The 23,920-nt window shown below is 46.8% G+C and overlaps 1 protein-coding gene across 2 annotated transcripts in view; it reads left to right on the top strand.

Moving 5' to 3' along the window:
• capn15 (calpain 15) overlaps positions 1-23,920 on the top strand; it is a 72,291-nt gene that overhangs the window by 24,283 nt on the left and 24,088 nt on the right. For both annotated transcript variants that reach the window (XM_071392231.1, XM_071392230.1), the window contains exon 2: positions 17,941-19,630. In XM_071392231.1, the coding sequence (XP_071248332.1) occupies positions 17,963-19,630 (1,668 nt within the window). In that variant the 5' untranslated portion in view covers positions 17,941-17,962. The remainder of the gene's footprint in view (positions 1-17,940; positions 19,631-23,920) is intronic.

Genomic DNA, 23,920 nt, shown 5'->3' with positions numbered 1-23,920 from the left:
CAGCGTCGCCTGTATTAAGAGAGGGTTTGGGCTGGTGGGATGTCCTTGTCCCATCGTGCTCTAGCGACTCATGCACGCTGACTTTCGTCGCCAGCCGTACGGTGTTTCCTCCGACACGTTGGTGCGGCTGGTTTCCGGGTCAAGCAAGCAGTGCGCCAAGAAGCAGTGCGGCTTGGCGGGGTCGTGTTTTGGAGGATGCATGGCTCTTGACCTTCGTACGGGAGTTGCAGACTGCAACTACCAATTGGTTATCATGAAATTGGGGATAAAAAGCCCTCCCCCCCCTGAGGGAAAAAATATATAAATAATAAGAAATCACTATAAAGAGCTTACTGGTCAGTGTGCTGTAAGTGTAAGTGATTAATTTCCATAGCTGTGAGGTGTGAAAGAAGCCACTACCACATCTTCAAGTTCATCCCCCTCAGGGAAGCTACACAGAGTGTCCCTCTGGCAGATGGTAGCTGTACCCATCAGTTCCCTGTGAGTGTGACCTTACCCCTTAGTGTCTCCTCCAGCGTCGGCTACGCTAAGCGAAGGTAACTCGGGCTAATTACCTGCTGAAGCTCCATTCTTATGTGGGCACAGCTCGCCATGACTGGGCCTTCGCTGTCTTAAAAATGGCCTACATTCCCTAAATATATTGTGCCCCCCAATGCTGAAATGGCATAATAAAGTAACATCTAGCATGCTGATAGATTGAAGGGATAGAAACTGAAGTCAGGCCTCCGTCTTCAGATATGATGTATCCTTTTATGCAGGGGGTTAAGTTTGGGTATGGCGATCACAGCCTAATACAGAACCATGTCTGTTCTACAAAATATATTCCCCCCAAAAATGTATTCTCAAATATTTTATATTCACTTTTAAGCTATGGTGCACTGAACTGACATGCATGATTGTTGCTGATGTTCAGATGAAGGGGGTAAAATAATATATAATGCGCACCACAGCAGCGCTTAACTCATAACAGTGGTGTGCAGCCTGCTCTAGCTGCTAGCAAAGCAATTCAATGCCTATACTTTATAACGCAGGATGTAACTTTCCTGTGCTACCATTTTTGCCATGTAATTTTAGTCTAACAAAATCGGACGACACCAAAGTAGAATAGTTGACCTATTTACCAAGTCAGCTTGTTGTGTTTTCATTGCTAGAGAAATATTCCTCTCGAGGCGCGAGAGGCCACTTTTTAATTATTAAAGTGGCTCGAGATTTGAGTCAGTATTTTGGCAGCAGCCACTCAATGTTAGTGATGGCTGTTTAACAGTCTGATGGCCTTGAGATAGTTTTTCAGTCTCTCGGTCCCAGCTTTGATGCACCTGTACTGACCTCGCCTTCTGTATGACAGCGGGGTGAACAGGCAGTGGCTCGGGTTGTTGTCCTTGATGATCTTTTTGGCCTTCCTGTGATGCGCTGTGCAGACCGCACCACCCTCTGGAGAGCCTTGAGGTTGAGGGCGGTGCAGTTAGTTATTCTTGCTTTAACCCCTGCTTTTATTTGTTCTAGCTGTCAAACTCTTGCTCCTAGGCATTGTAAATAACTTCTTATTTTGCCTTTTATGTCATTGTCCTGCCTCTTCCCTGATTTTACACTTCATACTTGAATATATAAAAATCCCCAACACCAGGATACTTGCTGTCAGACCTTGCAGTCCCAGCAGTCCCAGCAGTCCCAGCAGTCCCAGCAGTCCCAGCAGTCCCAGCAGTCCCAGCAGTCCCAGCCCCAGTGACAGTCTTGTCCTTAGCGGCCGTGCTGTATGGATTGTAGGGCCGGGACGATACCAGTGTCCCAATACTCATTAGTATGGTGGCACGGAAATAAAACACGAAGCAGATTGAACTTCTTCAGGAAAACCAGGCCTCATGTTGGAAACGAGCATCATTATGTTGTCATCCAGAGTCACCTTTCATTTATTTCCCAAGCTATGCATGACCTATTTTACATACAACAGGTTTTTAAAGGACCAAAGAGTTAAAAATATTGCGATTGTGGTATCGTCACAGCCCTAATGGATTGCCTGAATTATTAACCAGCAGCTAGCCCCCCCAGGGGACTGAGGCTGGGAACAGCACACCACTACATCCACCCAATGATTGGGCCAGGATGCCCTGTAGCCAGCCACAGAGGAACCTATGAGGAAAAGCTTTTAGCGGTGCAGCTAATTATCACCACCACGTATAGGCTATATGGATTAGCATCCTGCATGATTAGCCAACATGTTCATCATTGTCCAGAAATTCCAGACTGCGGTTTCTCTACTGCTTGGCCTAGCTGTTCTTTGTATTCTCAAGTGTCGTCGCAGTAGAAGCCAACGTCGTATTTGATGTGATGTTTTTTTTTGACGACCTTATTATCAAAAGAACTGTCAAGCAGTGCTAGTTAAAGGGAGACGTCCTTGACGTTTATGTGAGAGATGAGTCGCAACAAAGGAGATCCGCGTCGTCTGAAGAGCGACCCCATTAGCGTTGTGTCCTCAGACGAGGGCTCTCTCGGAACAAGCCACTGATTTATGAAACATCCAGCAAGTTTTTTTTTGTTTTTTTTCATCAAGCTTTATTCTTTCATGATAAGCACAAGACTCTGAAGAATGGCTGCCTTGTCTCTGCCCTTTTCCTTCTTCTCTTTGTGTCTGAATTTATTGAATTTTTTTGCAGCCAGTGGAGAGGAGGCTTACAGTGCATTCGGGAAAGTATTCAGACCCCTTCACTTCTTCCACATTTTGTTACATTACAGCCGTATTCTAAAATGTATTAAATTACTTTTTTACCTCATCAATCTACACACAATACCCCATAATGACAAAGGAAAAACAGAATTTTTGAAATGTTTGCAAAAAAACTGAAATATTACATTTACATAAGGATTCTGACCCTTTACTTAGTACTTTGTTGAAGCACCTTTGGCAGGGATTACAACCTCACATTTTCTTTGGTAAGACGCTACAAGCTTGGAATGCCTGTATTTGGGGAGTTTCTCCCATTCCTCGCTGTAGATCCGCTCAAGCTCTGTCAGGTTGGATGGGGAAAGTCGCTGCACAGCTATTTTCAGATCTCTCCAGATATGTTTGATCGGGTTAAAGTTCGGGCTCTGGCTGGGCTACTCCGGGACATTGAGACTTGTCCCAAATCCTTTTCTGTGTTGTCTTGGCTGTGTGCTTAGGATCGTTGTCCTGTTGGAAGGTGGATCTTCGCCCCAGTCTGAGGTCCTGAGCGCTCTGGAGCAGGTTTTCATCAAGGATCTCTCTGTACTTTGCTCCGTTCATCTTTCCCTCGATCCTGACTAGTCTCCCAGTCGCTGCCGCTGAAAAACATCCCCACAGCATTGTACTGCCACCACCATGATTCACCGTAGGGATGGTGCCAGGTTTCCTCTTGACGTGACGCTTGTTGTTGTTTTTGTCGCACTGCTTTGCTTTATCTTGGCCAGGTCGCAGTTGTAAATGAGAACTTGTTCTCGACTGGCCTACCTGGTTAAATAAATGTGAAATAAATTTAAAAGAATCATGCTAAAGGGCTCAATCTTGGTTTCATCAGACCAGAGAATCTTGTTTCTCATGGTCAGAGTCCTTTAGGTGCCTTTTGGCAAACTCCAAGTGGGCTGTCATGTGCATTTTTACTGAGAAGTGGCTTCCGTTTGGCCACTCTACCATAAAGGCCTGATTTGTGGATTGCTGCAGAGATGGTTGTCCACAGAGGAACTATGGAGCTCTGTCAGAGTGACAATCGGGTTCTTGATCACCTCCCTGACCAAGGCCCTTCTCCCCCGATTGCTCAGTTTGGCCAAACTTCTTCCATTTAAGAATGATGGAGGCCACTGTGTTCTTCGGGACCTTCAATGCTGCTGAAATGTTTTGGTACTTTTCCCCAGATCTGTGCCTCAACACAATCCTGTCGCGGAGCTCTACGGACAATTACTTTGACCTCATGGCTTTGTTTTTGCACTGACATGCACTGTCAACTGTGGCACCTTATATAGACAGGTGTGTGCCTTTCCCAAATCATGTCCAAACAATTGAATTGACCACAGGTGGACTCCAATCAAATCGTAGAAACTTCTCAAGGATGATCAATGGAAACAGGATGCACCTGAGTCGCACAGCAAAGGGTCTGAATACTTATGTAAATAAGGAATTTATTTTTTATTTATTTTTTATAAATGTGCAGAAATGTCTAAACTGGTTTTCGCTTTGTCATCATGGGGTATTGTAAGGTAGATTGAGGGGGGATATGTCATCATTTTTAGAATAAGGCTGTAACGTAACAAAATGTGTAAAGTCAAGGGGTCTGAATACTTTACGAATGCACTGTGTATACTGCTGTGCATATTTACTTTGTAATTGCGCCGTGGTTTCCCCATCTTCACAGAATAATGGAGGTTTGGAGAATCCACAGCAAAAACTGATGCTTTATTTGTCTTCCAGAATATGGCTCGTAGGGATGGCTATTTAAGAGGCAGTACATTTCATTTATGTTGCAACCAAAGCATTCTCCCACACCACTTAGATAGATCCTGCTCACTTTCTTTGAGTAATAAAAAAAGGGTGGGGAAAGTATATATTTATTGTACCGAGTTAAAGGAAAATGACCGTCTCCTTTGAACATGTGAATATGCGGACGTTACAAAAAACGGTTACTCTGAATTCTAAGAAGTAAATGTCAAGTAAATAAATATAATAGTCTATCTGCTGAATCACTATTGTTGGAAAGGGGGACATTATATGCTAAATATGTGAGCAATACTGTGCAATCGTTTATCTATTTAGGCCTATGCCTTTTATTCTTACTTGGCAAGGATAGTGTGATTAGGCCAGTCCCTTGGTGTTGGCATTTGTCCCTTTTTAATGTTGTGACGAATAGAAACAAACAAACAGTTCCCCCGGTGGCCAAGGAGGGTAATATTTCTCCACAGGCTGAGGCACTGGGCTGTGGGCCAACCTTGGAAAGGCAGCGCTAATGACTGTCACACAAAGGCCAAATGTCTAACGGCGAGGCGGGGGAAGCCGTTGGCGGCTCGGCTCATTGGCTCTCACACCGACGCTCAGAATGTGGGGCACAGCCAGCCGGCTATGGTGGCATACTCCATCATCGCTGCCTGCAGCACTGACCAGACCGCTTCTAACCTGGCCTTCCGTCCCTTAACCGTTGACCTCTTATCCGGTCCTTCCATTGGAGACTCTATTCTTCTCCCCTCTTTGTTCGTCCCTTTATTCCTAGTGTTCACTACCTTTTCTGGATATAATCTACCCCACTATTTAACATTCATTCCTCTGTTCACCCTACTCCTAACCACTAACCCTAACCTCACTCCATCTACCTTTCCATCTCCTCATTACAGGAGGGTGGGTGTTTTGCCCGCTTTTCTAGTTCACTGACATGCTCTGTGATTGGTTCGGGAACCCGGTGTCAGTGATGCATCTAGCGTCCTCTCCTCAGGGCTACAGTGAATGAAGATGAGGAGGAGTATAATGGGCAGCTTGGCTGCAGGGTGGCCGGTGGAAACAAATGTGAACGCAGCAGGGGTTTTGTGCAGGAAAGGAGTCATCTTGCAGTTCTCTCTGCCACTGTGAGCTCTTGGCCCAGAGCCCAGGTCCGCCACACTAAGGAGCTGAAGTGGGCACTTTTAGAACAGCTCCACTAAACACAAGGCCAAGGACAGAAGGGGTGCGCGTGCGTGCGTGCGTGCGTGCGCACATCAGTGCAAGAAGCGACAGTTTGTACCACAGGCTATGCCAGATCATGATCTCTCCATTAGTTCGATTTAATAATGCTTCACTGCAAAATAATGAGCCACTCCTACTATTATGAATCCTGTAACGGATGACCATTAAAAAAAAATGTGATAAAATCAATAGGAATCCCTCAACGGCCGCTACGGACGAGTACCATTTAATGAGTTCATCATCACGTTGCTCCGGTGAGCACCAAATCAATTGATTTGACAGTGGCACTCCTTGGCTGACAGTTTAGCTTTTGGTGATGCAGAAGATCTGACAGTTATTAAAATGGCCAGAGAGGGAATTCTGTCTGACAAAACCTGTGTCCCTTTGTTGTTGTGTTGTCATCCTCAGTTCCTCCCCTCCAAGTGGAAGCATACAGGGCTGTGAAGAGCAAGTGTGTGTGCCTGTGTGTGTGTGCCTGTGTGTGTGTGCCTGTGTGTGCGTGTGTGTGTGTGTGTGTGTGTGTGTGTGTGTGTGTGTGTGTGTGTGTGTGTGTGTGTGTGTGTGTGTGTGTGTGTGTGTGTGTGTGTGTGTGTGTGTGTGTGTGTGTGTGTGTGTGTGTGTGTGTGTGAACATGCTCTCACTCCCTAGTATGGGGCTCCTCCACTTAGCCATGTAGAAGCCATACTCAAATGGTGTACCGCGGTCCGCTAATATTGAGTTGCACCCACTTTTGCCCTCAGAACAGCCTCAATTCGTCGGGGCACGGACTACAAGGTGTCGACAGCGTTCCACAGGGATGCTGGCCCGTGTCGACTCCGATGCTTCCGACAGTTGTCAAGTTAGCTGGATGTCCTTTGGGTGGTGGACCATTCTTGATACATGATAGCATGAAAAACCCAGCAGCGTTGCAGTTCTTGACACACTCAAACCGGTGCGCCTGGCACCTGCTGCCATACCCCGTTCAAAGACAGTTACAATTTATCTTGCCCATTCACCCTCTGAATGGCACACGTGGACAATCCATGTCTCAATTGTCTCAAGACTGAAAAATACTTATTTAACCTGTCTCTTCCCCTTCATCTACACTGATTTGAGGTGGAGTTAACAGGTGACATCAATAAGGGATCATAGTTTTCACCTGGTCAGTCAGTCATGGAAAGAGCAGGTGGTCCTAGTGTTTTGTACACTCAGTGTAATATATGCAGTACCAGTCAAAAGTTTGGACACACCTACTCATTCAAGGGTTTTTCTTTATTTTTACTATTTTCTACACTGTAGAATAATAATGAAGACCATCAACACTATGAAATAACATATATGGAATCATGTAGTAACCAAAGAAGTGTTACATATATATATATATATATATATATGTAATAATGACAATTACAACAATACTGAATGAACAATGAACACTTTTATTTTAACTTAATATAATACATCAATAAAATGTATTTAGTCTCAAATAAATAATGAAACACGTTCAATTTGGTTTAAATAATGCAAAAACAAATTGTTGGAGAAGAAAGTAAAAGTGCAATATGTGCCATGTAACGTTTAAGTTCCTTGCTCAGAACATGAGAACATATGAAAGCTGGTGGTTCCTTTTAACATGAGTCTTCAATATTCCCAGGTAGGAAGTTTTAGGTTGTAGTTATTGTAGGACTGTTTCTCTCTATACCATTTGTATTTCATATACCTTTGACTATTGGATGTTCTAATAGATTGCCAGCCTTTTCTCGGGGATTGAAGTCATAAACAGCGCAATGCTTCAAGCATTGCGAAGAGCTGCTGGCAAACGCAGTAAAGTGTTTGAATGAATGCTTACGAGCCTGCTGCTGCCTACCACCGCTCAGTCAGACTGCTCTATCAAATCATAGACTTAATTATAATATAATAACACACAAAAATACGAGCATTAGGTCATTAATATGGTCAAATCCGGAAACTATCATTTCGAAAACAAAACGTTTATTCTTTCAGTGAAATACGGAACCGTTCCGTATTTTATCTAACGGGTGGCATCCGTAAGTCTAAATATTGCTGTTACATTGCACAACCTTCAATGTTATGTCATAATTACATAAAATTCTGGCAAATTAGTTCGCAACGAGCCAAGCGGCCCAAACTGTTGCATATACCCTGACTCTGCGTGCAATGAACGCAAGAGAAGTGACACAATTTCCCTAGTTTAATATTGCTTGCTAACATTAATTTATTTTAACTAAATATGCAGGTTTAAAAATATATACTTCTGTGTATTGATTTTAAGAAAGGCATTGATGTTTATGGTTATGTACGTTCGTACAACGATTGTGCTTTTTTCGCAAATGCGCTTTTGTTAAATCATTCCCCGTTTTGCGAAGTTGGCTGTCTTTGTTAGGAGGAAATAGTCGTCACACAGTTCGCAACGAGCTAGGCGGCCCAAACTGCTGCATATACCCTGACTCTGTTGCACAGAACGTAAGAGAAGTGACACAATTTCCCTAGTTAAAAGAAATTCATGTTAGCAGGCAATATTAACTAAATATGCAGGTTTAAAAATATATACTTGTGTATTGATTTTAAGAAAGGCGTTGATGTTTATGGTTAGGTACACATTGGTGCAACGACAGTGCTTTTTTCGCGAATGCGCTTGTTAAATCACCCGTTTGGCGAAATAGGCTGTGATTCAATGATAAATTAACAGGCACCGCATCGATTATATGCAACGCAGGACAAGCTAGATAAACTAGTAATATCATCAGCCATGTGTAGTTAACTAGTGATTATGTTAAGATTGATTGTTTTTTTATAAGATACGTTTAATGCTAGATAGCACCTTTCATTGGCTCCTTGCTGCACTCGCATAATAGGTAGTCAGCCTGCTACGCGGTCTCCTCGTGGAGTGCAATGTAATCGGCCATGATCGGTGTCCAAAAATGCAGATTAACCATTTGTTATGAAACATGAAAACGGCCATTCCGATTAATCGGTCGACCTCTAGTTCCCACATATGCTGAATACTTGTTGGCTGCTTTTACTTTACTCTGTGGTTCAATTCATCCCAAACCATCTCAATTGGGTTGAGGTCGGGTGATTGTGGAGGCCACGTAATTTGATGCAGCACTACATCACTCTCCTAGTCGAATAGCCCTTACACAGCCTGGAGGTGCGTTTTGGGTCATTGTCCTGTTGAAAAACAAATGATAGTCCCACTAAGCGCTAACCAGATGGGATGGCTTATCACTGCAGAATGCTGTAGTATCCATGCTAGTTAAGTTTGCCTTGCATTCTAAATAAATCACTGACCGTGTCACCAACAAAGCACCCCCACACCATCACACCTCGTCCTCCATGCTTCACGGCGGGAACTACACATGTGGAGGTCAATCTATTCACCATCTGACGCCTCACAAGTCCTCAACTGGCAGCTTCATTAAATAGTACCCGCAAAACACCAGTCTCAACGTCAACAGTGAAGAGACGACTCCGGGATGCTGGCCTTCTAGGCAGAGTTCCTCTGTCCAGTGTCTGTGTTCTTTTGCCCATCTTAATCTTTTATTTTTATTGGCCAGTCTGAGATATGGCTTTTTCTTTGCAACTCTGCCTAGAAGGCCAACATCCCGGAGTTGCTCCGGTGTTTTGCGGGTACTATTTAATGAAGCTGCCAGTTTAGGACTTGTGAGGCATCTGTTTGTCAAACTAGACACACTAATGTACTTGTCCTCCTGCTCAGTTGTGCACCAGGGCCTCCCACTCCTCTTGCTATTCTGGTTAGAGCCAGTTTGCACTGTTCTGTGAAGGGAGTAGTACACAGCGTTGTACTAGATCTTCAGTTTCTTGGCAATTTCTCGCATGGAATAGCCTTCATTTCTCAGAACAAGAATAGACTGACGCGTTTCAGAAGAAAGTTCTTTATTTCTGGCCATTTTGAGCCTGTATTCGAACCCACAAATGCTGATGTTCCAGATACTCAACTAGTCTAAAGAAGGCCAGCTTTATTGCTTCTTTAATCAGAACAACAGTTTTCAGCTGTGCTAACATAATTGGAAAAGGATTTTCTAATGATCAGTTAGCCTTTTAAAATTATAACCTTGGATTAGCTAACACAACGTGCCATTGGAACACAGGAGTGATGGTTGCTGATAATGGGCCTCTGTACGCCTATGTAGATATTTCATAAAAAATCAGCTGTTTCCAGCTACTATAGTCATTTACAACATTAACAATGTCTACACTGTATTTCCTATCAATTTGATGTTATTTTAATGGACATTTTTTTTTATTTTCTTTCAAAAACAAGGACATTTCTAAGTGACCCCAAACTTTTGAATGGTGGTATATGTATCTACAACTTTATTGGAGTCCACCTGTGGTAAATTAAATTGATTGGACATGATTTGGAAAGGCACACACCTGTCTATATAAAGTCCCACAGTTGACAGTGCATGTCAGAGCAAAAACCAAGCCATGAGGTCGAAGGAATTGTGCATAGAGCTCCAAGACACAGGATTGTGTCGAGTCACAGATCTGGGGAAGGGTACCAAAACAATTCTGCAGCATTGAAAGTCCCCAAGAACACAGTGGCCTCCATCATTCTTAAAAGGAAGAAGTTTGGAACCACCAAGACTCTTCCTAGAGCTGGCCACCCGGACAAACTGAGCAATCGGGGGAGAAGGGCCTTGGTCAGGGAGGTGACCATGAATCCAATGGTCACTCTCACAGAGCTCCAGAGTTCCTTTTTGGAGATTGGAGAACCTTCCAGAAGGACAACCATCTCTGCAGAACTCCACCAACAGGTCTTTATGGTAGAGTGGCCAGATGGAAGCCACTCCTCACTAAAGGGCACATGGAGTTTGCCAAAGGGTACCTAAAGACTGTCAGACCATGAAAAACAAGATTGTCTGGTCTGATGAAACCAAGATTGATCTCTTTGGCCTGAATGCCAAGCGTGACGTCTGGAGGAAACCTGGCACCATCCCTATGGTGAAGCATGGTGATGGCATAATCGTGCTGTGGGGATGTTGTTCAGAGACAGGGACTAGTCGACTAGTCAGTGTCGAGGCAAAGATGAACGGAGCAAAGTACAGAGAGATCCTTCATGAAAACCTGCTCCAGAGTGCTCAGGATCTCCGACTGGTGCGAAGGTTCACCTTCCAAAAGGGTAATGACCCTAAGCACACAGCCAAGACAATGCAGGAGTGGCTTCAGGACAAGTCGCTGAATGTCCTTGAGTACCCCAGCCAGAGCCCGAACTTGAACCCGATCAAACGTCTCTGGAGAGACCTGAAAATAGCTGTGCAGCGACGCTCCCCATTCATCCTGACTAAGCTTGAGAGGATCTACTGAGAAGAGTGGGAAAAACTGCCAAATACAGGAGTGCCAAGCTTGTAGCGTCATACCCAAGAAGACTCCAGGCTGTAATCGCTGCAAAAGGTGCTTCAACAAAGTACTGAGTAAAGGGTCTGAATACTTAGGTAAATGTTATATTTCAGTTTTATTTATAAATTAGCAAACATTTCTAAAAACCTGTTTGTGCTTTGTCATGTGTGTAGATTTATGAGGCGGGAAAAAAACTATTTAACACACTTTAGAATAAGTCTGTAACCTAACAAAATGTCGAAAAAGTCAAGCGGTCTGAATACTTTCTGACGGCACTGTACATATACACTACATGACCAAAAGTCATGTAAAATGCTCGTCAAACATCTCATTCCAAATTCCAGGGCATTAATATGAGTTGGTCCCCCCCTTATCTGCTATTACAGGCTCCACTCTTCTGTGAAGGCTTTCCATTAGATGCTGGAACATTGCTGCAAGGACTTCCATTCAGCCACAAGAGCATTAGTGAGGTCGGCCACTGATGTTGGGCGATTAGGCCTGGCTCGTAGTCCGCGTTCCAATTCATCCCAAAGGTGTTTGCTGGGTTTCTGTATGGACCTCGCTTTGTTCATGGGGGCATTGTCATGCTGAAAGAGGAATGGCCTTCCCCAAACTGTTGCCACACATTTGGAAGCACAGAATCATCTAGAATGTCATTGTATCCCTTCACTGGAACTAAGGGGCTTGGAAAAACAGCCCCAGACCGTTATTCCTCCTCCACCAAACTTTACAGTTGGCACTATGCATTGGGGCAGACAGCGTTCATCCACCATTCCCAGATCTGTCCGTTGGACTGCCAGATGGTGAAGCGTGATTCATCACTCAAGAGAGCGCGTTTCCACCGCTCCAGAGTCCAATGGTGGCAAGCTTTACACCACTCCAGTCAACGCTTGGCATTGCGCATGCTGATCTTAGGCTGACGTTCCTTCCAGAGGCAGTTTGGAACTTGATAGTGAGTATTGCATCCAAGGACAGACTATTTTTACATGCTACGTGCTTCAGTACTTGGCTGTCCCATACTGTGAGCTTGTGTGGACTACCACTTTGCTCCTTAACATTTCCACTTTACAATAACAGCACTTACAGTTGACCGGGGAAGCTTTAGCATGGCAGAAATTTGACCTACTAACTTGTTAGGCATCCTATGACGGTCACGTTGAAAGTCACTGAGCTCTTCAGTAAGACCAACTTACTGATAACTGTTTGTCTATGGAGATTGCATGGCTGTGTGCTTTATTTTATACACCTGTCAGCAACGAGTATGGCTGAAACAGGCACCCATTCTCACCGACGGCACTGAAGTGGAGCGGGTTGAGAGTTTCAAGTTCCTTGGTGTCCACATTACGAACAAACTATCATGGTCCAAACACACCAAGACAGTCATGAAGAGGGCACAACAACATCTTTTTCCCCTCAAGAGACTGAAAAGATTTGGCATGGGTCCCCAGATCCTCAAAAAGTTCTACAGCTGCACCATCGAGAGCATCCTGACCAGTTGCTTGGTATGGCAACTGTTCGGCATCTGACCATAAGGCGCTACAAAGGGTAGTGACATCCTGTATACGAGGTGGTGTCAGAGGAAGGCCCAGAAAATTGTCAAAGACTCCAGTCACCCAAGTCATAAACTGTTCTCTCTGCTACCGCATGGCAAGCGGTACCGGAGCGCCAAGTCTAGCACCAAAAGGCTCCTTCTACCCCCAAGCCAAAAGACTGCTGAACAATTAATCAAATGGACACCTAACCCCGCCCCCTTGTTTTTACACTGCTGCTACTCGCTGTTTAATATCTATGCATATTCACTTTACAAATGACCTCGATTAACCTGTAGTCTTTTTGGACCAGTGAACACCTCTAATGTGAGGACAGATTAGCATGAATCCAGTTTCTGCTGTCATTGTTTTAGGTGAAAAGTGGCCTTCACCCAGAACTATTTTGGTTAGATGAGTTGGACTCCAATCTGAGTTACCCTAGAGCTTTTAGAGAAGGGCCTATTCCCCAAACCTCTTATCCTCTTTAGTGTTTTAGTAATGTCTACCCCTACATTATTTTTTTTTTTAATTGGAAAGATGAATGTTTGCACAATGGCCTTCAGGTACTTTCTTCCTGTCAGTTAGTGTCCTTAGGGTTAAGATGACTTAATCAGGCTCTCTTTTACTCTGCTCCAAGGCCAGAGTTTTCCTAACTTCTCTCTGTGTTGGAGGGTTAACTTTCCATTAAATAAAGGTTACAAAAATAAATACTTCCCGGATAGTAACTAAGTCCATTCCCTGTTGGTGAGTAGAGTGCTGGCCGGGGCAGTGAGAGCTGATCACTAATGGCGTCTGACACAAAGCGATGTGACTTCCTCCCCATCACGCTGCCCCAGGCTACTAGCGGACACACACACAGCACGACAGCAGCATTTGCACTCCACCCTCTTGTCACCCTCTCCCACGTCCTCCCCAGCTTCAAATGACCCTTCTCTAACCTCTGGGACCCATGGCGAGAACAGGAGTAGAGCGAGAGAGAGCGCGGTCTCTAAAAGGACCTCTTGGGTTTTTAGCTGTGTTCCTGCCTGAAAGGGTTTAATGGAGTTGAACTAAGGGCAATAAGCTGGCCAGGATACATGGTGTTTCAGTGGAGCTCTAGTGCAGCATTGGGATCTACCCGGGCCAGTCCAATGGCTGTCAATCTGAGAGAGAATGTTTTTCATATTCCCCTATTGCATAAAACACACAGTACAAGGAATATAGACTCGCAATGCTTTTCAAAGGAGTGCACAGAATCGTCTTAAAAGGGGCGATACACACCTCTAAGGATATGTAGCCTACAGTCAGTTCTGCTTCATGTGCATTTTACAATGATCATCACAAAGAACCGAATCGGACATACGCTGTTATTTCTGTACCGCCATAGGCTCCAATTCATTGGAAATGCGAAAGTATGTAGCCTCCAGTCAATTCTACTACACTTTTACACAGACAAAGGGCGAGATAGATGTATTTTCCTACTGTATAACACCACTGGACCGTGCATTGAAAATGTATAACGCTGTAGTGTTGTCACGATACCAACATTTTACAAACGATACGTACCAGGCCAAGTATCATGATACCGAGTAGTATCGCGATTTAACGGTGAACATTAAAAAAAAACTGTGGCTTAGCATCCCGTTCGCCCCTTCGCCCAGACACTTGTTCCTGTTTTCTAAACGTTCTCTAAAAACCTGTCACTGAAATTCACACTTCTACTCAATACAGCACATTGAATTTAACTTCACACTGCATAGAATGGCTGATTTGCTCATATTTGTAAAAAGTTGTTTATCAAACTAATAATTAGCAGCCTGGGATTAGTTTAAAACGGGCCAGGACTTGGTTTGTGAAATTATATAAAATGCGTGTGAATCCCGATAGAGTGGGGGAAAAAGGCATCTCAGGTAATATGGGTGATTTTGTTTTTTAACCGTTAAGGGTAGAGACAAGCTGTTTCCTTTGCTGTAAAGCTCTCTAGCACTTAGAGGCTGCACGACAGTGAACTTGCAAAGTCTACACAAACTGGTCAGTGCCCTTGGTTACAACAGGCGATGAAATTATAGCATATATCAACATTGCTCGCTTTGCGCGCAGCTCCAGTGTAACACATGTACAAATATAACAACAGAAGACTCGTCTGGGTCTACAGCCTCGCTCGCCATTACTGCAAAATTATCTATTTTTTTTAACTGACGGAGGAAAAGATGCACGTGAGGAGCGGACGGAGAGAAGTCGGTGAGTGAGGGCTAGTAGGGGATGCGGAGAGAAGCAGGTGAGCGAGTGAGGGCTAGTGGGGGATGCCGAGAGAAGCAGGTGAGTGAGTGAGGGATAGTAGGGAATGCATAGAGAAGCAGGGGAGTGAGGGCTAGTAGGGGATGCATAGAGAAGCAGGTGAGTGAGGGCTAGTAGGGGATGCATAGAGAAGCAGGGGAGTGAGGGCTATTAGGGAATGCATAGAGAAGCAGGGGAGTGAGGGCTAGTAGGGGATGCATAGAGAAGCAGGTGAGTGAGGGCTAGTAGGGGATGCGGAGAGAAGCAGGTGAGTGAGGGCTAGTAGGGGATGCGGAGAGAAACAGGTAAGTGACGGCTAGTAGGAGATGCATAGAGAAGCAGGTGAGTGAGGCCTATTAGGGAATGCATAGAGAAGCAGGGGAGTGAGGGCTAGTAGGGGATGCAAAGAGAAGCAGGTGAGTGAGGGCTAGTAGGAGAGAAGGAGGTGAGTGAGGGCTAGTAGGGGATGCATAGAGAAGCAGTTGAGTGAGGGCTAGTAGGGGATGAATAGAGAAGCTAGTAGGCTATTAGAGAATGCATTAGAGAAGCAGGTGAGTGAGGGCTAGTAGGGAATGCATAGAGAAGCAGGGGAGTGAGGGCTAGTAGGGAGTGCATAGAGAAGCAGGGGAGTGAGGGCTAGTAGGGGGTGAATAGAGAGGCAGTGGAGTGAGGGCTAGTAGGGGATGCATAGAGAAGCAGGTGAGTGAGGGTTAGTAGGGGATGCATAGAGAAGCAGGGGAGTGAGGGCTAGTAGGGAGTGCATAGAGAAGCAGGGGAGTGAGGGCTAGTAGGGGATGAATAGAGAAGCAGTGGAGTGAGGGCTAGTAGGGGATGCATAGAGAAGCAGGTGAGTGAGGGCTAGTAGGGAATGCATAGAGAAGCAGGGGAGTGAGGGCTAGTAAGGGATGCATAGAGAAGCAGGGGATTGAGGGCTAGTAGGGGATCTATAGAGAAGCAGGTGAGTGAGGGCTAGTAGGGGATGCATAGAGAAGCAGGTGAGTGAGGGCTAGTAGGAGATGCATAGGGAAGCGAGTGAGTGAGTGAGGGCTAGTAGGGGTTGCGGGGCGAAGCATGTGAGTGAGTGAGGGCTAGTAGGGGACACGGAGAGAAGCAGGTAGTGAGGGCTATTAGAGAATGCATAGAGAAGCAGGCGAGTGAGGGCTAGTAGGGGATGCATAGAGAAGCAAGGGATTGAGGGCTAGTAGGGGGTGCATTGTGAAGCAGGGGAGTGAGGGCTAGTAGGGGATGCATAGAGAAGCAGGGAAGCGAGGGCTAGTAGGGGATGCATAGAGAAGCAGGTGAGTGAGTGAGGGCTAGTAGGGGATGTGGAGAGAAGCAGGTGAGTGAGTGAGGGCTAGTAGGGGATGTGGAGAGAAGCAGGTGAGTGAGTGAGGGCTAGGAGGGATGCATAGAGAAGCAGGTGAGTGAGGGCTAGTAGGGGTTGCATAGAGAAGCAGGTGAATAAGGGCTAGTACGGGATGCGGAGAGAAGCAGGTTTGTTGAGTGCTGGTAGTGGATGCGGCTGGCTGATTACAGCTGCCACACCTGATATGTGCATGAAAGTCAAGTAGATGTTATTGGACCTGCGCATACAAGAGACTTTTGCTTTTGCTTAAATTCAACAAAATGTTTAAACAAAACTGACTTTATAAACATTTTATAACAGGAGCCAGCAGTTTCTTTAGATTGGTAGGGCTGAAAAATATGGTAGTATCATATAAAACGGTACGAAGGTACAGTATTCTAAAATGTTGGTATCATAAGTATTGTGACGTTTCGGTACTGTGATATTCCCATGGTACCAGTATACCGTGCAACACTAAATGCTGTATTATTAATAGTAATAGATGTTCTTGGGCCAGCGAGCGCCGGAGTCGGTCAGATCAGTGGTTCTCAAACCTCTCCTCGGGGACTCCCAGACATTTCACAATTGAGTTGTTGCTTTGAACTAGCTCACCTGATTCAACTAGCCAAAGCCTTAATGATTAGTTGACACATTTAAATATCAGGTTTACCTGCTCTGGAATAGATCAAATGCATGGAACGGCTGGGAGTCCCCGAGGAGAGGTTCGAGAACCACTGGGTCAGCTGATGATATGCTAGCCAATGGGGCAGCCGGGGCAGTCTAGCGTGGTGATAGTGGCATTAGCTCTTAGCACTTCGTCCATTTCTCTCCCTGTTGCAGTGTTCACACATGAGCGCTTTGAGTGACAGTGGCATTTATGGGCCCCGCTCGAACGGCACCCCATGTCGAGTGTCCCCAGGGGCCCCCCAGTCCCTCCATCAGCCTGGGCACAGTCTAGAGGTGGCCAACAGTGCTAGTCCCCTAGGGGACGGGCTGTATGAACACATCTACATGATTCTAGTTAGGACATGCTATCCTAGTTTGAACACATACTAGTTATTCTAGTTAGGTTTGGGTGGTATCCAGATTTTCAGACATCATACCCTTTCTGTACCATACCGGGGTATACTGTATTACCAGAAGTGCACACAAGGGGTGCTTTTTTTTTATGCACAAAACAATTTAGGCAACAGGGATCTTGATCCAAGAGGATCAACCTGGATCAGAAGTTCGTCTTCACATCAGAAGGCCCAAAACCCCGATCGTAAACGCTAACACAGAAGCCAGTGCACATTTTAAAATCATTTTTTGCTTTGATTCTAACTCTCGCTCTATTTGGCCCTCCGCTCCTGTCCTCTCCATTAACATTGACCAGAGAGAGGATGATAGGAGGTGCTAGATCAGAAGGTCCCGGCGTTTTTTCATTCCAATAAGTGTCAGTCAGGTGGATGGTTCTGAGTATGTTTGTGAGAGGATTCACTCAGTATTCTCCCGTAGTAGTACCAGCAGCAGCTTCGTCTGTCTGACTGGCTGGCTGTTTGCCTGGCTGTCTGGCTGGCTCCTCTCATCACAGAGGCATTGTGCATGGATTTACTGCCCTCAATTCCCCGAAGAGGGAGATTTTGATTCCACTGCACTGGCTAATCTCTCCCCCCCCCCCCCTCTCTCTTTCCATCTTCTCTCCTCACTACCCCCCCCCCCCCCCCACTTATCCCAAACTTCCCTTTTAACTTCTGCTCCCCATCTCCCACTCGTCCTCTTCTTTCTCTTTCTGTCTTTCTTTCATACAGCCACTCTCAGTCCCCGGGCTCCATGGCGGCTGCAGTGCAAGGCAGCGAGTGGTCGTGCGGCCGCTGCACCTTCCTGAATGCGGGGGTGGCGCCGCGCTGCTCCATCTGCGAGGCGCCGCGCCAGAAACCCGACCTCAACCAGATCCTGAGGCTGAGCAGCACCGAGGAGCAGCAACGCTGGGCCTGCCCCCGCTGCACCCTCAACAACCCCCAGGGCTCCGGCGCCTGCACCGTCTGTGGCTTCGGACCCTCGTTGGGCACCCCCACGCCGACCACAACCATGGCCGCCACCACCAACGGCTTCCTGCCCCCGCCACTGCAGCCTTCGGCGCCAGTCATGACTCCCATGGTTCTCCTGGAGCCCCGCGGGCAGCAGCCGGCCAAGGAGGAGGCGCTGAGGAGGTCGGAGAGCAACGGGGAGGTGGGGGGCCTGAGCGGTCTGGGTGGACCCGAGGGGCAGCAGCACCACCACTCAGGCTGGGCGTGCCCACGATGCACGCTTCATAATACTCCTGTTGCATTGTCGTGTTCGGCCTGCGGGGGACCAAGGAAACTGTCGCTGCCCAAGATCCCACCCGAGGCGCTGGTGGTGCCCGAGGTTCGCACGCCCGTGCTAGGGTTTCCCGTCCACGTAGCAGGGGCCTCCGCCCCTCCACTCCTCATTGACTTGACAGACGACTCGCCCCCCGCAGCTGCTCCCTGCGAACCCCAGGAGCCCCCCGACACCAACTTGCCCCCTACGCCACTCTCCTCCCCTTTCACTCCCTTCTCTTCTCTCCAGAACAACCCAGTGCCCCGCAGCAGGAGAGAGGTGCCCCCGCCAGGGCGGCCACCCAACCCTAACCCCAACGCCCCCAGCCCCACTTCGCCCTCCGCGGCCTACGTGCCCCCTCCGCCCTGCCCTCCCCTCCGCCCTGCCAAGCCTAAGCAAGCCCAGCCTCAGGAGCCTTCCTTCCCCAGCAAGCGCCTCAGCATCCTGGAGGAGGAGGACGGCCCCCACCCCCATCACACCTCCCACGCCCCCGTTACATCGGCCCCCACTTGGAAGTGCCCAGGATGCTCCTTGCCCAACCTGAGCGGCTCGTCCAAGTGTGAGGCATGTCGCTCGTCGCGGGCCGGTGCCGACCTCATCGACCTGGTGGGCTGCGAGACGGTGCGCTTTACTCCGGCTAGCCCCTCCAGTCCGGACTTCAGCACCTGGGCCTGCTCCAAATGTACCCTCCGCAACCCCACGGGGGTGGCCAAGTGCTCGGCCTGCGGTTCCTCCAAGCTGCATGGCTTCCAGGAGCCTAGTTCTCGCTGCTGCCCGCAATGCGGTCTCCCCGGCCCCTGCTCCTGCTCCTCAGCCTCCTCCTCATCGTCTTCTGGACACAAGGCCCGAAAACAAGCCCGGGTCTACCCCTCGCCCTCGGCCACCAACACCTCCTCCTCTTCCTCATCGTCCTCGTCCTCCTCTTCCTCGTGCACGCTACTGCAGGAGAAGCAGTGGGGCTGTCCGGCGTGCACGCTGCTCAACGACGTCAAGTCTAAGAACTGCGCGGCATGCCACACGGCCCAGCAGTACCTGACTCTGCGCAAGGTGGCCAAGCCACTGAAGAGGAGGGAGAGCATGCACGTGGAGGCACGGCGGCGCAACGACGAGGGCGAAGCCAAGGAACTCTGGGAGAACATCACCACCTTCTGTCGAGAGGTAAGTCACCCTGGGAACCCGGGGGGGTTGGGGAAATGGATTGTGTTTATGCTTTTCAAAAGCTAATAGTGTCTTTTGTAAAGAGCATGTGTCAAGAGAACTGACATCATACTCGAGCAACTTACATCAGTTTCCAAGAGTTTGCCACTGACATGTCAGCCTCACTTTCAGGAGAGATGAATAGTCAACGAGTTTCCCAAAGAGCATATTTCATTGTGCCATGAATAATAAATGCAGTAGGGACGTTTTACATGCGTCACACTGCAACTGTGAACTGCCAAGCGGCACAATACAGCTTTCTAATACTCTGGCTTCTTTACCATGGTTCCAGTGATTAGCAGGCAACTCCGATCTGCCTAATTTTTAAAGACGCTGCCAGGAGACCCTAATAGGCTTTTGTTGTTGTAGTTTCTGTTTGCGCTTCTCTGCTCATTAGTGGATTTTTAATGGGGCACGGGGTGAACGTTTGTCCCTTGATTACACCGGCAGTCCCGAACATCTCTGTTTATCCCAAATAGTAATTCTGAAACCGGGACAATTCTCCCAAGTCGGATGACGTTTTTTCCCCATATCTCATAATGGTTTGTAATTAGTAGTTGTTTGTCCTAAAAATGCTCCGGCGTGAAAGGGTTTTGTTTGTCCATGAGTAAGTTACTCGCAAGCCCAGAGTCTGTGTGTATCATATTTATCGTTGCAATATGTGTGGCGCAACAACACAACGTTGAGAGAGACAGTGTTATAAAGCCCATAAGGATCTCTCGATCGTGTCCGGGCAGGTGTTTTAAGTGAGCTATACACATTTAGGATCAGCTTCCCCTCCCACAATCCTAACCTTAACCATTAGTGGGGGAAATGCTAAACTGACTGAAGATCAGCGTCTAGGGGCAACTTCACGCTACTACACCATGTCGCCCCCGGGAACACTTTCTGATCTGCATAAAGACTTTGTCTCTCTGGCTTTTCTTTCTCTCACACAGACACTACCAGTCTGTTTTCAGTCTTCAGTTCACACAAGGAGACGTGAATCATAATACATTTTTTATTTAGGAGGGGATCAATAGAAACGGTGAAATGTGTGTTTTTACAATGGCGTCAGTCAATGCATACAAATCAACCTCAGTCAGTACAATTACATTTATATTGACATTTTTCAAAGTAAACTTAGAAATAACAATTTGAATAAACTTTTGCAAGATTACAAGAGGGTGGAAAGTTCTGAAATGGCCAAGAAAAGCTTAGGTTCTCTAACCATAATGACACTGACCCCCTTCAAGAAACAATGAATTTTCATTAACCAGCATAAATGTCAGTCTGGAAGAATTAATCAAGGGTTACACCTAATGTAGAGTGACGTCCCTTTGCCCCCCACCACTCGTTCTCATCTTTAAATACTAAAAGACCCGACGGGTCGTTTTGGTTCAGTACTCTAGCGTAAAGCGTTTTGATTGGTCTGATTTTTGATTCGCCTTTGGAGTGGTTGGTCTCGTAGCCAGCTTGATGTAACCAGTGGCAACCGCCTGTTTGGGTGAACAGTGTGTTCCTGAAAACCTGAAGTAGCCAGCGTAATGGAAAACAATTACCTGCTAGGGGGGGGTGCGGGGGCATGCCCCCCAGCAAAATGTTTGGCCCGAAAAAATGTATTAGTCAATTAAGTAGCCAGCCACATAAGGGTTAGTAGTCCGCTATTTGTTTGGCAGTGTATAAAACACACTGGGTGAGGGGACATAGGACTAACCCCAGGGAGAGGTAGGGAAGGACGATGCCTCACTTTTTGACTTTTTCAAGTTTGCTTTATCTCGACACCATGGAATCTGGATTTAAAAAAGCCACAGAATTTCATCATGTTTGCCTACGCTATTTGTCATAAGCAAGAAAGTGGGGGGTAAATTTAAACTGATACAGGAACGTTGTCACTCACACGTATACATTTCATTCCATGTGGAGGGTATCGTGTCATTTTTATAATGGTACAACGTTGGCTCTACCATGCATTATTTATGTCAAATGCTGGTCTGCGAGTTGCGGGTTCACCTTTGGGAGTGTGGGTGGGAAGCCGGCTTATACAGGAAGGATGTTGGAGAGCCTCTCCTCTCCTCCTCTTGAACACCTAGACTAAATGTATCCCTTCATCTCTACTCTTTCATCCCTCACTCCCAATATCCCATCCCACCGTCCTCCTCCTCTCTTCCCATTCCCCCCTTCTTTATTCCCCCTCTTCTATTCCCTTCTGTCCCCAGTGCTACCGTACTCCCCTTCTCTCTTCCCCCTCTCCTCACTTCTATCCCCCTGTGCACCATACCCCCCCCTTTTTCCTTTGCGGCTGTGGTGCTACCCATGTGAACGCTGAGGTGAACACGGGACATTTTATTTTTAGAAACGGGGAAGTAGAGTAGCAGCAATTATCCGCTTCCCTAAAGCAAATGTAATCAGCGGGAGCATCGAGCGACACAGCTTAGTTTAGGGAGGGTGGAGTCGGCTAAGCACACTCCCCCCCCCCCCCCCCCCGTGCAGTGAATCTATCACCCCCAGGGTATCTCATGACTGCCTCAGCCTCACACGAGATGCTAAAATACCTTCAAATGATGTATCTCATGAAGCCCTTTTTACATCAGCTGTTGTCACAAAGTGCTATACAGAAAGCCAGTCTAAAACCCCAAAGAGCAAGCGATGCAGATGCAGAAGCACAGCGGCTAGGAAAAACTCCCGAGAAAGGCAAGGAGCTAGGAAGAAACCTAGAGGGGGAACCAGGCTCCGAGGGGTGGCCAGTCCTCTTTTGGCTGTGCCGGGTGGAGATTAGAAGAGTACATGGCCGTTAAAGCCAGATAGTTCTTCAAGACTTAAAACGTTCATAGATGACCAGCAGGGTCAAATAATAACGGTAGACCCTTCTACAGGCATGTGCATCACTGCTTTCCCTCCGGGTAGGACATATTTTGAGAGTTGTTGTGTATGTAGCCCAAAGGCTGGCAGATGGCGATATTGAGTCATTTCATTTTTCCGTCCAAAGGGAAAGCATGCAGCCGGCCATACATTCGTATCCCCCCGTGGACCGGTTTGTACATAAAACGTTCTTCATTTAGGCTTTAAAGGTGTCATTTTCATCCTTAAAGACATGCTCCGGAACTTTGGTGACTGCTAATTATTATTTAAACCTCCCGGTTTGGGCTGGATGTGTGAATGTGTAGTTCATACGTTTATAATCTATGAGCAGAATTACCGTCTTACCTCAATTAGCCACGAAATCCCTAGTTTTAAAGCGACCGTTTATCTGGAAGCTGGGCGGCGCCATTTTCTGCACATTTTCCCCCACGTGATCCAGCCCCCGAGCAATTTGAGTTCAACCAATGAGCTTCAGCCACTCGAGTGACAGCTAGCAAAGAGGCACGTCAGAGAGCGAGAGAGGTGCACAAATGTGATTTTTGGAGAGACCACTTTTGGATCGTGAGCGCTGCTTTCAGAACTACTGGCTAAAAAGTATACAAATGGACCGCAGAATGTCTTTAACTCTATTTAATGGTGAGAAGGCGGAAGAAAACAGGGGAGAATATGTATACATTCTTTATGAAACACCATTTTCCACCACCGTGCTAGAGTAGCTAATGCTCGTCCCGGATGTTGCGTATCTCGTTGAGCCAGGTTGCAGCAGTCTTTTTTTATTTTGAAATTATCAGACCAGGGGTAAAAGAACAGGCTGCTGCAACCTGACTGGCTCAACATGATACGCAACATCCATTTCCCCCCTCTTGCTGCAGCTTTAGCTCATCTTGAAATAACAGAGAAATGCTGAGAACTAGCGTACTGCAAACGTTCTAAAATGTTTTTTTGTCATCCATTTTGTTTTATTGACTTTGGCTCCTATTGACCTTTGGAGCTTCGCCTAAGCAAGGCATTTGATTTGTTTGACATGTTGTGAGGCGTCACAGATTTACACTGGGTTCCGACCCCTCTTTTGCGGATTTATGCCATGGAACTTCCCGGTTTGCGACGAGAGCGCGAGAGAGACAAGGTAGCACGGTGAAACAGGTCAGTGTTTCATAGCCGCAGGCAGAACTGGATCAGCAGCACGACCAGGTGGACTGGGGACAGGGACCACCAGGAGTCGTCAGACCACTCCAAAGAGTGCTTAGATGACCACAACATTGTAGAGGCATATCTCCTAGCCACAGTGGTGTAAAAATAATTTATAAGTAGTTGTTTTGGGTATTTGTACTTTACTTTACTATTTATATTTTTGACAACTTTTACTTTTACTTCACTACATTCCTAAAGAAAATAATGTACTTTTTACTC

Source organism: Salvelinus alpinus, chromosome 3 (genome assembly GCF_045679555.1).
Source record: "Salvelinus alpinus chromosome 3, SLU_Salpinus.1, whole genome shotgun sequence".
Taxonomy (NCBI): Eukaryota; Metazoa; Chordata; class Actinopteri; order Salmoniformes; family Salmonidae; genus Salvelinus; species Salvelinus alpinus.
The sequence above is the reverse complement of the archived record's forward strand: the minus strand, read 5'-3'. Positions and strand labels throughout refer to the sequence as shown.